The following is a 16,748-nucleotide window of genomic DNA, read 5'->3' as shown; positions in this document are numbered from 1 at the left end:
CACCCCCGAAGGATCAGCCTTATCCTTGACCACTCTTTGCAATTCTGCCCATGCCTACCCCTCGACCCAGCGCCATGTCCGATGTTCCAAGGTAAAGGAGTGTCCAAAAACGACCAGGAAGCGACGCACACAGGTGGGGTGGAAGTCTCTGAATACCAACACAGTCCGCATCATGGAGGGACGTCTTTCCCAGTGCTGCCCCAGGATCTGCACTGCACACAAGGTCCAGGAAGGCGGAATCAACCAAAGCAGACAACTGTTGCTGAAATTGTCCCTGGGTCGCCGGAGGCCGTGCACGGGACAAGGCCACCACCTTCCACTCAGGTCCAATACCTCCGGAACAGATCAAACCCTCAGCTAGCCGATCACACGGTAGCATACTGTCCGGAGTGTCCAGCTGTGCACTAATCGCAGGGGTGGCCGCGACATTGTCCTCCTGTGTGCAGTGTGGGGAGTCCCTGTGTACCTGTGGACAGGCAGGCCGCCACTGTCCCAACGCTGATGCCACACCATCGAGCTTACTCCCCAAGACCCCGACGCCCCGAGCCAAGGAGAAATGAAGGGCACCCAGGGCCTCTAGGAGGTCGCCGTACCCCAGCACAGCTCTCTGCGGTCGCTCCGCCACACTCCCAAAAGTCACACACTCCCAATCCTGCTGCGACCCAGTGGACAAGATGGTGGGCTGCATTGCAACAAGATGGCCGCCGGGGAGGCCCGACTCGGATTGGGGCCGGGACCCAGGGACAAGCGCCTCGAGGTCCACGTCGCTGGAGACAGGGTTCCGGGGGCAGGCAAAAATTTATCCGTTGCATGGTCACGGGCAACAGTCGTCCCCACCACGGACCAGCTCCCGCGAAAATCCGGGAGCAGCCCGCAAGGATCAGGGCGAGCCACGGGCAGCGTCCGGGCAGCTCACAGTCAAAGGCAGGAGCAAACACCGGAGAATCTGAAAATTGCACCCCCGGGCATGCCCTACGCTTAGCAGTGGGAGCGACCACGGCGAAATGCAGGCCGAGGTTAGCACCGCTCCGGTGGACCGACTCCACCCAGTCACCACAGGCCGCTGTTGTTGAACTGCCACCCGGCCAAGGCGTCCACTCGAGGTCCCGGCTCCAGGGCTGCACGGGCCGCAAAGTTCAAATGCACATTTCTCCGGCGGTACCGCAGCCAGAAACCTCGGAGTCACACGTTCGGTTGCCGCTCTCATTCACAAACACGATCGCATAGCGCAGACTAAGGATCTCGTGCAGGATATCCGTGCGGGATGCGGAGGTTCACCGAGCCGGGAGTCTACGCTGCCGTCCCGGTCGCCATCTTGGCTCCTCCCCTAGAAGAGGTTTCTTGAAGGTTTGAGGTGGACACGGGTCCTGTTTGCTTTGACCAGGCCCATAAATTAATTGTGTGATATTTTTGGGAAGGAATGCAGAAGCTGGGTTAGCGCACTCTTGGGGGTATTTTTTGGAAAAGGGTCAGTGCTGGTGGTTTTTCTTTGTTTTAAATAGGAGACCAACGTGCCGGCTTTTGTTGTATAATAGTTAGCTACCTTGTCTGTTAAATCTTGTGTAATGAGATGAGCTCCTTATAGGCAAGTTTACTAAATTCTGTGAGAATTTTATTGAATTCTTTATTTGCACATTTAGCATTTTGAATTCTGTGTGAATATTATTTTTCCTTAGCTTTATTGACTTGTATAATCTGTTAAGTTTCTGTAGGTGAAGTTTGTCTTGATTGGTGTTTGTTTTTAGCCAGGTACTTTGCAGCTCTGTATTTCTCCAAAGTTCCTGTATTCTTTTTTGCTGTTGCATTGTTGTGAGTTGTATTAGGATATCAAAAGCTTCCTGTAGCCACTCATATAGTTTTTGTACTGAATTTATTGTGTCTAGATCTGTACAGGATGTAAGTTGTGTTTCTAAGTGTTTAAAATTGAGTTTCTACCATGGTCGGTAGTTGGATGCAGTAAATGGTGGTATGTCCATGTGACTGAAGTAATTGTATGAAAGGTAACTAGTTCTGCATTTTCAAAAATTACATCAAGGATGTGTCCAGCAATGTGTGTGCGTTTGTGGATGATGTGATGTAGGTTCAGTGTGTCTAGGCCAGTGATGAGTGATTGTTTTTGGATGGGGCATATTGGGTTTGTCAAAGCAAATGTTTAGGTCATCAATAATGCATAGTTTGGAGCGTAGTGTTATAAGGTTTGAAACTGTGTCTGGGAACGGTGCATTGCTAAGTGAAGGTCTGTAGAGGAGCAGGATGTTATAGGAGGAACATGGTGTAGGGTTACATCTGGTGAAGAGGGTTCAAAACCTTGTATGGAGACATCGACATCTTTAGTGATATTTAATGTTTGCTTGAATACAACAGCTAGGCCTTCTCCTCTTTTGACAAGACGTTTTTCTGTGAAAGTATGATAGCTTGTAGGAACGGCTTTATGCAACACTGGAGACAGGTGATCGCCCAACCATGGTTCAGTTATGAAGAGTAAGTCAGGTTGTGTGTCAGTGAGAAGGTCGTAGATGAGATGCTTTTGTTTTAGAGTGATTGAGAATTTATTAGTAGGCAGTTTAGAGAATATGCTTTGGTGATGGTGTGACTTTGTTTTGTAAAAGAGTGATCAGTGTTTAGTGTGCTTGTAGCAGGTGTGTCCTTAGTGCTGGCATTAGCTGTATGAGAATAGCAGTAGTATAGTTATTCGGTATCGTATTCCTGGACCAGCAACTTAAGAAGGCATTTTGATCGTTGTGCGTGTGCAGGTGGTGGAGAAGGTGGTTGAGAGTGAGTTGGTGAGCTGTGTTGTGTTTTTTAGAATAGGCTTCTTGTGCAGTAGTGCAGGGATACGAAGTTGTGAAGAGTGGCATGCTGCTTGTTTTGTTTGTGACTGTTTAGAATAGAAGGTGTATGAGTTAGGAGTCATGGTGCAGCATGTAGGTCATGTTGTAAGGTTCTAAATTGTCCAATGGATGAGAGGCGGTTAAAAGAGTTGCTGTATATGTGTTGGGTGGGTAGGTGTGAGGGAAGAGAGAAAACGTGGCAGTGTAGTTGGTTTAGGGTGTGTATTATTTGTGTAGACAGGAAGGTGGGAGTGGGTGGGGGAAGGTGGGAGTGGGAGTGGGGAGTTTGTGATGGAAAGTGCTATGAGGTGTGTGTGTGTGTGATTTTGTTGTGCTGGTGTGTGTGTTATGTTTTTTTTTAGGAGTAGTGAGAGGAGGTGATGTATTTGCTTTCTGAAAAGTATTTGTATGTAAAGTATTGTTGGTCAGTGGAAGCTGCAAGGTGAAGTGGGTAGTGATGTGTTTTGGAAAAGAGTGTATGTGGTGTGCGAGGAACAAGAGTTAAGAGTGTTTGAGTTTGATTTGATTGCTAATTTGATTGCTAAAAGAGGTAATATGTGTGGTGGAGTGGGGTGTAAGGGCTGTGTGATTGTGTTTTTTTGGTACAACGAGGAGGAGGGTGTTGGTGGATGAAAAGATTGAAGGCTGAGTATAGGTTTGTTGGTGACAGAAATGTGTCTGTTAGGAGTATTTAAAGCAGGCGGTGTGTCTGGATGGGGTATAGTTACATATGGCGTGCATTTGGGTTGTGTTAGTGATTGGTGAATTGGTTAGTGGGATAGTATGGAGTGGTGTTTTGTGTGTGAGTAAAGGTGCAAATGTGTGGTCGGGATAGAAGGGTGTAAAGGTGTGGTTTGTGGGGTTTTGTAGTAGGTGCTGAGATACTGAAGTGTGTTTAGGGCTTGTTTGTAGTAAATGAGTAGTGTACATTTGTTGTGAGTGTGTTAATCTGGTTGTGGATGTGGATGGGGTAGGGTGGGTGCTGGTGAAAGGGAAAATGGGCAACATCTTTGGCCCTAGGCCCAAATAGGCATCTGCCCTTGTCTTGTCCTCTCTGGCCTTAGCCTCGATACCTGGACTGAGACGCCCTGAAGCCTGTCCTTAAATAGCTCTAGTGGTCAAGTGACCCCTTCGGCCAATGGGAGCCGTAACCCTAACCAACCAAACCACTAGCGCTGAGCCCTAGGACCAGTAGGAGACCAGGCCCTTACAACCAATCACAGCTCTAGTCCTTGCAGCCAATAAGAAATGAAACCCTAAGCCCTATGTCCAATAGAAGCATTAGCCCCGGGAACCAATCAAAAACCCTAGACCTATCAGCCAATCAGAACACTAACCCTAAGCCCAATAGAAACACCAGATACAGCAGCCAATCAGAGCACAGATGTAACGTCTAGTAGCAGCTTATATAAGTGACATGTGACCTCATGCTCAGGCACCTGGGCAGGGGGCTCGGAGCAGCTCCTTAATTCAGAATCTCCTTGGAGACAGACAGACTCAATCTTAACTCTTGAGTTCTACAGGTAGGAGCCTAAATTAGGACTCTAACAAAACTGCTTTCCCCTCACTTAAACAGCTCATTCTCCTATCCAAAAAGAGTGCTACATACACTTTCCAAACACAGTTTAAACACTAAGAGCAAATTATTGCAGTCTCGGAGCACACTCTGCTTAGCCGCTGAGGTATAATATGTCTCTTTTTTTCATCTTTTTTGACTCACTTGTTAAGACAAAAGGGAGCTAGGGGTGGATTGCTTACACACTTGTCTGAGCACAGATTAGGGAAGAAACTAGGAAGGGAAATTAAGCAGTCACATGCAGGTGAAAACAGCAGCTTTTGGACTAGAAAGCCCATAAATAAACAAGTGAAATTGAGGCTGTCACGGGCAGGTGGAAACAGCAGATTTTGAACTACAATACCCACATTGCAACAGGTAAATTGAGGCAGTAACAGGCAGGTAAAACAGCGGATTTTAAACTACAAAGCTCACAAACAGGTCACTGGTAGAGGAAAATCACTTTTAAAGTTTCAGGATTGTGATAGTGATGGAGGAGGTAAAAACACATTTCTGAGGCTAAAGAGGTTAGGTTGCTTTCTGAATTCATGAAGGCGATGGATACAGAGTTTCAGAACAAACTATGAAAAAGCTTACCCACCACTGCAGGGGACGCTGATAACTGGAATGTTAAGAAGGTTGGCAAATAATATAGAAATGCTGCAAGTAGGAGTGTTGACACTTGACTGCTCTCAAAGAAGTCCAAAGTGGTTGATGGCTTTCCAGTCAGTCACATACCTCTTTTACCAAACTGGTCAATGTTCCCCACATTAGAGGTTCTGTCTAACCCCAGTCCGTCACACCACTGAAGTCCCTCCCAAGAACACAGCATCCTATCAGGAAGTGCATCTCTAAAGCCCCCAGAATTTGTAGAAAGCTGCATGTAAGTTGTGGTTGGGTGTAGACACTATCTATTGGAATAGGTTGTCTGTCGAGGAAACCAGATACGGCGGTTTATTGGCCAAGATTGTCATGCCATATTTTGTCAACTATCAATGGAACACTGCTATGTGGCATGATGGCCGTCCTCCGTGACCCTTTGGCAAAACCCGTGTGAAACACCTGGGTTTAGTCTATTCGGGTAAGAACAGGGCACTTAGTACCCGCTAAGTGTATTTCCTGACGGAGTAGTATGTCAGCTGCGGTTTCTTGATTGGGGCATGGGGCGTTGACCCTGTTTGTTCTGTTGGCCCAGGGCCCAATACTAAATGTAAATTTTTGAATGATTCAATGTTTTATTAGCCGCAGTGCTTGGCATGGCTTTAGCAAAGTTTCCACTTTTGCAGGAGAGTGAGGGTGGGCGGAATCAGACATGGGTGGGGGGTGGAGCTTGAATTATTGAGTAAGAAAGGTTCAGCTGTCCCTTCTTGGGGTGACGTCGCAATGTCGGGTGAGACGGGTGCCTTGCTCTGAGCAGCCCGACATGCGCACTTGAGCCCTTGACGACCTAGACAAATCTTAGAAGCCCAGGGGATTACAGCCACAGCCCCCAAATCTCCTAATGAGCGCAGGCAGCACCTGACCAAGCCAATCCTCACGCTGCTGTCATGCTGTTTACTAACAAACAGCAAGGGAGCAGTGTCTAGATTGGCTCAGGAGTCGTGGAGTAGGACTGGAGGGCTGAGCTGATGATTTCCCATGCTCACCTGAAAGCAAAGTCACACGTGTTCTTATCTCTGTGATTGACCGGGCAGTGAGTGGTTAGCTACTGATAGTACCAGAGACCACCGCGTGGATGGTCAGCTCCTTGTGTGCTTCTCGGGAGCAATGAAAGGCAAAGCAGTGCACAAAAGAACTATACCTAGGTAGATAGTCCTCTGCAATATAATCTGCTATCTGTTAGCTATGAAGCAGCCACCTAAAGGATTGAGGGCTCATTCCACTTGAGCCAAGGCTGCTACTATAGAACTGGCATGTGGTTTGCCTGTCCTGGATGTCTGTCAGGCTGTTACGTGTTCATCAGTCGACACATTCACGAAACACTATTGTTTTGACAGTCAGGTCCGTTGGGATGAGCATTTTGCCTGATCATTCCTGCAGGACTTTTTGATCTGAGCCAATCCACAGACCCACCACCTGAGGAGGTACTTCTTTGGTATCGATTCACAAGGTGAGGAATCTGTGGTTAGAAGTATCCATCAGAAGAATGAATTACTTGCCTTCTGTAACGCTCTTTCTGGTGGATACACTATATAACCGTAGATTCCTCACAGCCCTGTCTTCACTCCGTTTTGTGGATGGGCTTTATCCATCTAAAAAGGTACCAATCTAGAGATCTGCACACTGGTCATACCACTTTGCTGACCAGCTCTGCGTCTGAGAGCATAGACAAGCCTACAAAAGAAAATGACGTCAGGGCACATGGGTGTAGCTTGTATTTTGCTCCGTTCATCACGTCTGGAACACAACATTGTCCACTCAGAGCCATACAATGCCACCTACTGCCATGTGTACTGCTTTTGAGTTTTCTGGATCTAGTGAAATAGCTGGGGAATATTTACAAGGTGAGGAATCTGCAGGTTAAATAGAGCATCCAGTAGATGGAGCTTTCGCCGAAGGTATGTAACTGGCTTATCAGTGAATTCTCGGAAAGCATTGCATAAAAATGCACTAAAAGCAAAATGCACGTCTTGTCTTTTTATAACATATCAAAGCAAAAAAAAAATATTCTAGTGACTATTTGGTTTGAAGCATGCACCCAAAGGTCAAGGTGAAGGGGAAATAACAGAAACTGGCTGCCACTAGAGCTTCAGTTTTTACTATTATATAGTTCAGTTTCGTAATTCTTTGTAGCTAATTGATTGACCTGCACTTCTTATGAGCTGGTATCTAAACAAATCGATTATCACCAATCCCTCTCCATTCCAGTATATTCATCCTCACATCCTACCCAGTCACACTTATACTATGTCTTTGCTGAACTTTGACCTCTCCATCCAAATAGTCTCCATCAACAAGTGAACTATTGAATGACCTAGTTATCTTGTTTTCTTCCTCTCAGCTGACATCTTTGAGAGTTTCACGGACCACCCTCCACTGATCCTGCCCTGCGAGAATTTCCGTCTGCAGCTGTCAGAGCCTGTTGCCAGCGAAGCCTTCCATCTCCAGCTGTGCCACCTTCGCCGCTTCCTTTGGGACTTGGAGCAACTGTCCCTGCCAGCCAATCAGAGGGCCTTGTATAGAGTGGAGAACAGCCAATGAAGCGGCTTCGTACTAAGGACATGGCCTCTTGCTTTTGGAGGTGGAGGGGCACTTCAAACTATGGGATCCTGTGGTATTTGAGTGAGGAAATGCAGGGGCAAAAGATCCACATTTGGACATGCATGTTTTTGACATTCTACAAATGTATGAGTGCTCCAGTGTTGATCTGGCCCATCCTGTGGTTGCTTTGAAATCAGCCAGTGCCCTCATACGCAGGTTGAGTTGGTCTTCAGCCGCTTCTTCCTGTTGACAGACATGCCAGCTTCTGCTTTCAGAAGAACTTTTTTGCATCCCTGGATGTATTGCTCTTGAATACACAGACCTTGAATAAGAGTTAGCCGAGTCCCTGTCTCACAGCTAGGACCGCAGTGTCACTAGCGGTTCCACTCCTCCTTAAACAGTCCCTCATCATCTATAGGTAGACGCTTCTGCTGTCAAACTACGCACCCTTGCAAGCGTTTACAAACTTGTGGTCAGAGCTGATCTTTGCTCAGAGAGCACCCTAGGGTAAAGCCAAATTTGACGTCCCCTCCTAATTGTCCACTTTAACTGTGTATTGAAAAGAATGGGACGGGTCAGGGAAAGATGAGAGGGGCCAGAAAAAGGAGAGACATGAGAAGAAAAGCAGTCAAAATGCAGACATGGTCACCAACAGCCTTCAGAAACAGTGTTTACATGCACTGTTCTTTAGAGCCACGTTGGAAGCAGACTGCTGCAGGCAGCTCCTCTGCCCCAATAGACCCCTGCGCCCTGTGCGTGGGCCCTGCTCGCACGTGCTAAAGGCTAGCCCTGGTTGTAATAAATGCACACTTGCTTTCTCATGTCTGAGGTCAAAGTTCTGAATTAAATTTGGGATTGACTTTATTCACTGGACTGGGTTACCTACTGTTCAGCACCTTACAAAAAACTTTGCATATATTGGGGTAAATGTACTAACATTTGGAGTGGGCAACCCAAAGCAAAATGTAGAACCTATTTACTACTAATTATAAAGGCCTGCTCTAAAAGCAGCTCTAAATTGCGTTCAACCACCTGAGCACCCCTGCAAACGTTAGTAAACCTAAAGTTATCCTGTTTCACAAGGTTATTATATTCAGAGGCAGAGCCCCTTTCATTCCCATGAGAGGCTAATAGGGTGTAGTCACAGTCGCTGTGGTGCATCTGAAAGCCTGACAGGTCAAGAGTAGAGCCAGGCAGAGAGCCTCAACCCTGCTCAGGGTTTCAGATGCACCGGTCTGTCTGGAATGTACTATAGTTCCTTCTTCTAGAGTCCTCACGCCTCTTAATATGTGTGTTGCTGGTAGGGTCTGTAAGTTAACATTCTCACTTTGCCTTTGCTGATATAAATGTTGCAGAAACCCAAGGTGCATCTTCATAACAAAAAAAAGTGCTACTGGAGAACACATTTACAAAGATTTCTGGTGTTTCCCACAGCTTTCGTGCCTCTGTTTCTACTTTGGTTGCCTGGATGAAGGTTAATGGACATCAGTTTAATGGAGACACAACTGATGTGTTGTTCTTGAGTAGTCCCTCCTTCATATGGTCACCACATTGCTGGCTGTCCGAGTTGGGCTTTGAGCTCATCCCTTCTGATTCTGCAAAGAATAAGGAAATAATTTTGCTGCCTCCCTTACTTTCATGAAGGAAATCAAAGCCTTAACATCCTCCTTTCTTTATCTGAGAATTCTAAGCAAAATTGGTCTTCTACTGCCTTCTTACTATAGTATATCTGTGATCCAGGTACTAACATATCTCACATTGATTATAGCAAGTCTAGCTGCTTGGGTATTCTTAAACGTCTTATATAATGGATGAAACAGGTTTAAATCCTTACTGCTAGGCGTCTCATGGACGTCCTCCCTCTGCCCCATTTCTAATCATCTCCGAACCCTTCACTAGCTCCTTGTTGAAAAACAACATCTGTGCATCTGCCATCAAGCACTTTGCAATCTTCGTTCCACAGTCGTACATTTAGGAGTTTCTCATTACACCCCTAGAGTCTGCATTCTACTGTAACATAGTTGGTCAGTGTTCTTCTCATCAGAGAAGCCCATCTAGATATCTGGTCTTTTTTTTTTCTTTCACCTCGCTCCTATACCCTAGAATGCTGTGTCTATTCATCTGCATTCGGAATCCCATTATCTTCGATTTCTGAAAGGTCAACAAACTTGGTTATTTTGCTGATCTTTTTTCTATCCTATAATTCCTCTATCTAAGCTCTTTGTAGCATGTGAATGATCTCTGAAGCATTCATCCGAATACAGAGTGAATGAATGAATAAAATGAAGTTTTTGAAGTAGTAATTTCATTGATAAGAAAATGGCATTTAATATCTCAATATCAGTAGAGGAAATTAAAATCCACAAACAGATCTAGGACAAAAATGACGATGTATCTATATAACTGCTACATTTCCTTCCATTTTCCCCACCAACCCCAGTAACAATCCACTAACACCCATCTAGCCACCAAACATACTTAAGAATAAACTTGAGCAAGCGGCCAGTGATTAAGGGTAAAGCCATTTAAAATACCTCCACACACTGAGATGATGCAATGCTTTCTGCATTGATGCTTGAAGAGTTAAGTCATTAAGACATCTCTCAATCTTCAAGATGGACTTTGTTATACAGTGCCATAGAATCAACTTCTTAGCTACAGTCAGTGCTCGAGATATAAACAGTTGTGTTTCTTAACAGAGGATATAGAAGTATGTCCTGATTTAGAAGAATTAGAACAACTGCCATCCTGATGTTCAGATCAGTCATGAGACTCCGGGTCAAATGTATGAAAAAAACATTTTGCGATTCTCAAATAGCGATTTTTACTGAATCGCTATTTGGTAATCGCAAAATGCTATATATATATATATATATATAGGAATCACAAAATATTTTGCGATTCCTTAATATTACGTAATGACGATTCAGTAAATAGTGATTCGCTACTAGGTAATATTACTCCATTCCTTCCAAAAGGCCCACAGGTGCGAATGGTTTTGCATTAGCTAATTTGTGATTACCTAATTGCTAATTAGAAAATGCAAAGTCAAGGGTGCCCAAGGCGCTAAGGCCCCCCTGAAGAACCCCAAAAGAAGAAAAAGTGCACATGCTAGCATTTTTGTGCATTTTTCAAAATTTGCACATGCTTACCATCAACTTGAAGTTGATGGTAATATCGTTTCTTTAAATGCATAGTTTGCATTCAAGAAAGGCTTCTTAAATGTGCATTAGAGATTCACAAATTGCTATTCTCTTTTGCGTTCGCAATTTAGGTAATCACTAACAATTGCGATTACCTAAATTGTGAATCCAAAAGCCTTTCATACATAAGGAACGGGCATTTTGCATTCGCAAATGGCCGAATTTTGCGATTCACACTATTTGCGCATGCAAAATGATTTCATACATCTGGCCCTCAGTCCGATAAAGACCCACTCTCAGAACGCTGGTACCAGGTAACTTGTTACACCTTCAGCAGATATAATCAGTAACGAAGATTAATAATTTCTAAGAACAATTTTCTGTTAAGTTAATCTCAAGATCAGGTCCAGAACCTCTTCGATGCTCCTAGCCAGTATTTCTTTAAATTCAGATGCCCTATGCAGAATGCTTAACTTCTCACACAAAGTATTTCAATAATGAGTCAGATTTTAATGTTCTTAAATGTAGAAAGTGAAATGTTACCTTCCCTTTGAACAACCGAAGAGGTTTTCCATGACATACCACATAGCCTCTATCCCTTCCAGGGCCCAAAATCTTTTCAGAGAAGTGAACGCTAAGTCTGGAACTTGGTAAGCCCTTTTCTTCAACCAGTGCTAAAGGTGAAGAGTGTGAAAAGGAACAAAACCATGAACACAATATAATTGCCTTACTACTACAAAACCCTATCAAACCAACTGTGAAACATAGACACATCCCATTAGTTTGAAATTTAGGGATCCTTCATAAGATGATATTGGGTACATTATAAATAAGAAGCATGTTAAGAGTAGAATCCTAAGTGTTTGCACCCTTTAATTTTCACGGGGACCTTCACATAATGCCTTTGGTACTCCAAACAAATGCCTCCATTTTACACTGCAGATCTGGGTCCCCAACTCATCCGATACCGCTCTATATACTAAAATCTATCTCTAACATCATTGCTCCAGTGTATCAGAAGTTATTTGCTAGCTCCCTCGACACAGGCGTAGTTCCTGATGACTAGAAAAGAGCGAGGGTAAACCCCTTATTAAAAAAGGCTAGAGCGGATCCTGAATGTTTAGCAAACTTTAGACCAGTCTTGTTGCTGCCAGCAGCATCAAAAGTGCTGGAGAAATCTGTAAATTGACAGCTCACTGCCTTTTTGACTGAAAACAACCTATTATATCCATCTCAATCAGGATTTAGGCATACTGCCCTGGGAGGCGGCTGCGTTCTAGCTCAGCTGGTCTCAGTGCAACCCCCCGACTTCAGAAACAACGGAGGGGTGGTTCTCCTTCTCCATCAAAGCGGCAAATATTTGGAATAACCTACTGGATTTTCTCAAACAGATCCTGGAAGAAGTGAGGTTAAAAAAGGAGCTGAAAAGATCCTTATTTAGATTTTAAGGGGAGTATCGGCATTGACTCCATGGCTATCTACCTGCGGCATACCTATATGCGCCGGAACACTCTTTGAGTAGCCGCGCACTATGGAAATGCTTCATTCATTCAGTTGAACCAGAGTGTCAATCATTCCTGCAAACAAAGGACAGTTTGGTTTCCAGGGGAATAGTCAGGTTGACCAGTGGTAAAAGGAACCAGGACATGATCAGACAGCTTCTGGATGTGATCCAAAATGATTAGCTATGGTTTTCACATCCATGCTATTAATACGCAAGTGCTCTTAAGATTTGATCATCTCCAGTTCAAGCTAGTTCGCAACTCTAAATGACATTGAGGCATGGACTAAGAAGTGCTGGTTACAGCTAAACAGGAGAAAACAGTCATTTGATTTGGAAAGGCCTGTATCCATTCGACCACTGCTTAACCAGACAATCTTCTTCAAATCCAAAAAAAGAACTAGGAAGTCTTCCTTGATAACATTTTGTCCAGAGAGGCTCATATCAATGCAGTCGCTAATGGTATCACATCCATCTTCCTTTAGGGCCTCCTTAGTCCTGGCCTTGGTAAATGTAAAAAGCATATCTACGATGTATATTCACCAATACCGAAGTGCAGAATTCCAATATCCATATGGCATCAGGATGATTTGTATAGAGAACAACTGAATTCCACCAGCAACACAAAGATGTGATAAATGTTCTAGGTAAACACCAGATGAAAGATGAGGGAAAGTTGGGTATAAACAAAGAATGGTGAATCAAAGAAGGGAGCACAATATAGTTCAACAAGCATGACAATTCCAGGAGTGGGGGCTTGTAGAATTGTGCATTAGTGCAATAAGAAGACATCTACCACACACAGAGAATATACAGGGTTTTTCTACTTGTATCACTTCTATTAACCACATTGACACACTATCAACCAAAGAGGCATTTCCTACTAACCATGCTCATACATTCGACTGACCAAAGAGATTTGTTTTGCAACAAAGCCAGCAGGAACTGAGAATCACCCCTCCCATCTCACAGAGCCAAGTTGTACATCAGAATGATATGGCTAATGTTGTAGTTTGTGATCCCAGATAAAGATTAAGGTCTAAGGTGTCACTTTCCGTAATGTAGCAATATAGTTGCTATGGATAGTATTATTATTTTTATTATTAATATTATTGTTATTATTATTGATATTATTAATGTTGGACTTGGTCAATAAGACATGATGCTGAAGAGTTTTTACTTTTTGGCCTCTTGCCCTATGTTTGCTTTTCTACGTAAATTGCAGCATCATGGATTTGTTCTTTTCAAAGCATTATTAAACAGTGTGCTCTGCAGATTATCCTCTCTTACTACTGTGTTTATTTCATGTCATTGCGTTTGGTTATCAAAGATTTACCCTATCTCTCACCTCTTATTTCACACCGCCAAGACATTCCCGTGCACATGTTAAAACTGATTCATTTGGACACACTATAGTCAAATCACCTTACCAAGAGAGTGAGAAAATCAAGAGTAAAGAAAAGATGGAGGTCATGAGCTACACTTAAGCATTTCTAACCCGACTTTGGACTCTGACCTCAAAGAGAGCTCCAGTCAAGTCTTTTATTGAGGGCCAAACGGCCTATTTTCATCTGCAAAGGAATCGCAGAGAGCTGGGTTTGTAGAACTTCCTGATGTCCATCAAGTAATAATACATAGTCTTAATATGATCGTGTTCTTGGGGAAAGGTCTGGTCCTGTCGAGGAACAGTGCAGGGTAACGCAAACAACATTGTGTAAAAGATGCTGCCTCAAGTGAGGTTTAGTGCTCTTACAGAAGGCAGGCTCATATAGGTGGGAGGCCGATCTATTTCAGAGGTCTGGAATCCAACATTTGACCTACCACCATTCTCACTTCAATATCAGCAGGTCCTTCTGGAGATGGGATTCCAAAGGCTAAAGTGCATTACTTCACACGCTGAACTAACCACGGTGCTGCACCATCAGGAAGAAGAGCAGGGCAACTTCATATAGAGGGTGTGACTTCCTGAATGCACTATGCACCAATAAGAAAACACAGGGGAGGAATAGTATGGTTAACTGGTCTGCTACAGACTGTAAGGTGGGAAAGGGGGGGTTCACAAGAGGGTACCATTTTTAAAAGTAGAAATTTCCTTCAGTTGAACAGACAGGAAGGACGGTCACTTACTGTCTGGTCTCAGCTCCAGGGTCTTCACTCTTTGAATACCTGACATAAAAACTCATGCTGCCCTTACCTGAAATCAGTCTTCGACCTGCCGCTGTGTCTCTTCAGTGGCTGTTTCCTAGGGTTTTGGGCCTTGGTGTGGAGGGAGTCTTTGTGGCCTAAACAACATAGTTTCAAGGATGAAGGGCCCGGATAAAGCATTATGGGCCTTATGGGTCTTGTTAGTCTACAAGATCTTCATTCAGACAACCATCTTGGATCTTATTGGATCTCAGTACTCTTACAAGATCTCATGGCCATCTTGGGAAGGGTCCTTGTATAAAAGGGAGCTCCACTCTGACTCAACCTTTAGTCAATGTAGTTCATGTCAGATAACAGCAGTAGAGAAGGGGCTTCATCCCTCTGAAATAAGAACTGGTCAGAGAAGTGCTTAACTCTTTGCCTCTGTGGAGCTTTGCTTCATAGCGAAGCGAAGGCGAACACACAGTTAGGTATATCCGAGAAACGTTAACTGGTTAATGTTTTTTGAATAGTGTATTTAGTCACTAGAAAGTCAAGAATTTCAGAAGTTCTCAGTTTAGGGATGAGAGTTGACTTTGGAAGGAAGAATGTGTTTGGAATTATATTGGTCTTATGTAGTTACTTTAGCATGGAGATGAGGCATTAGAGATTTCAGGAACAAAGTTCTGATGTTAGACTGTTGCACATACATTTTTGGCATTTCCTGCAAAGTGGTTTATTTAAAAAAGAACTGATTTTGTGAAAGAAACACAAGTTAAAGAAGCAAACAAAGACAGATTTAGAAGGGTAATATATTAAGTACAAGTCATTTTCACAGATTGAGAGTATCTCCAAAATCCATAGTTAATAGTTTCAAGTTGTTGAGCCTTGAATATATCTTTCTGATCTTCACTACATTGTGGGAAAACATATACATGGTAATGGCAAATTTTTCTCAGCACATCTGAATACAGCTCCTCAGTTAGGTAAGACTTGTACTGAATACTCTTACAGCTTTTGGACCTGGGTGAAGACAGATGAGTGTCTCCCACATTTTCAGGTAGCTCACCTTCTCGGTTTATCTAACGGCTGTTGCACTAAGGAGAAGCCAGTGAGAGGTTACATTCTGTCCCTTTGACATTTATCTGACCCCTGTCTTGATTCCACTCAGTGGATCAGAGCCCACCCTTAATAAGAAAGGGCTATAACCTTGCCCTTAAATATCTTGCTGATACCAAGATGAAATCCCTATCAGATTGTATTAAACTGATATGCTCCTTGAGCATGACCTAATGTTCATTGGTGGTTTGTAAATATAAGAAGAATAAAAATAAAACCTATAGAAGCCTATACCATTCCTTGTGCGTGCATAAGGTGAAAATGGAGGGGTATGGCAATTGGTGTCAGAAGTGGGATGCGTAGGCTTGGACTTCTCCACACTATGGATCCCATCCCTTACTTCAGAAATTAGCAGAGAGCCTGCAACAACTTGGCCAAGCCATGCAGATCAGCAACAACGGGTCCAGACAGGGTACGGTACAACAATATTCAAACCAGTATATTGTCTCACAGAGATATCTTGCCCTAAATATTTCTTACCAAAATATTGAAACTTTGCAGTTAATAAGAAAAAATATAAACACAGATGAGCAATATTTTTATGAACAATGTTTAGGATTAATTTATATCTTACAATATTTTAGCAAATTATATTCTGATATACAACCCCGGCAAGCTACCAAGCCTTTCAACAGGCTCTACTAATACAAAGAGCCCTGATAGCTAATCACCACTGAGAAACACTAAAAAGCTTTGGTCCAGGTAACAGATATAGTTGCCCCACGAGACCATTTCAATTTGCCTACCAACATTTTACAAAAAATTCACAGAGGGAGACGACCTGGAATACCTTTCTTTTCACAACCTTTGAAGGGGTTGCACAGAATGAAGTAATGGCCCCAAAGATGATGCAGACATTACATAGAACCCACTATTAGCAGGCAATATGCAGAATTAAAGACACAGGTCGAACAACAGAATATCCTAATAGCAAGAAAGCCGAGCAGGGATGGTTGGTCTATGATGAGGAACACTATTCACAACATTTCTGAGGCAAGTTAGCAACATTCTTCTAACGAACCATCAAATGGGATATGGTGATACTGCAAAACTACATCGGGCCCTTCTCTTACACAGGCTCCAGTGGGTCCCCCAGCATCCTCAACCTACCCTACCTAGAGTGTTGATCTTGCCTCAACATGTCAAAGCGCCTACCTGGCAAAACACTGTTATCTGTGAATAACCGAAGTGGTCTTCTCTTCTACCAACAAGAGTGGAAAAATCTCGACGCAGTCAAGTAGAACCAAGAGTAAGAGGAATATTAAAAGTTCTGG

The 16,748-nt window shown here is 43.6% G+C and overlaps 1 protein-coding gene across 1 annotated transcript in view; it reads left to right on the top strand.

Moving 5' to 3' along the window:
- Positions 1–7,732, top strand: part of RASIP1 (Ras interacting protein 1) — a 298,155-nt gene extending 290,423 nt beyond the window's left edge. Inside the window, exon 12 of the mRNA XM_085616531.1 lies at positions 7,388–7,732. Coding sequence (XP_085472657.1) covers positions 7,388–7,587 — 200 coding nt within the window. The 3' untranslated portion in view covers positions 7,588–7,732. The remainder of the gene's footprint in view (positions 1–7,387) is intronic.
- Positions 7,733–16,748: the final 9,016 nt, after the last annotated feature.

This window comes from Triturus cristatus, chromosome 7 (genome assembly GCF_964204655.1).
Source record: "Triturus cristatus chromosome 7, aTriCri1.1, whole genome shotgun sequence".
Taxonomy (NCBI): domain Eukaryota; kingdom Metazoa; phylum Chordata; class Amphibia; order Caudata; family Salamandridae; genus Triturus; species Triturus cristatus.
Note: the sequence above shows the minus strand (reverse complement) of the source record. Positions and strands in the feature narration are given on the sequence as shown.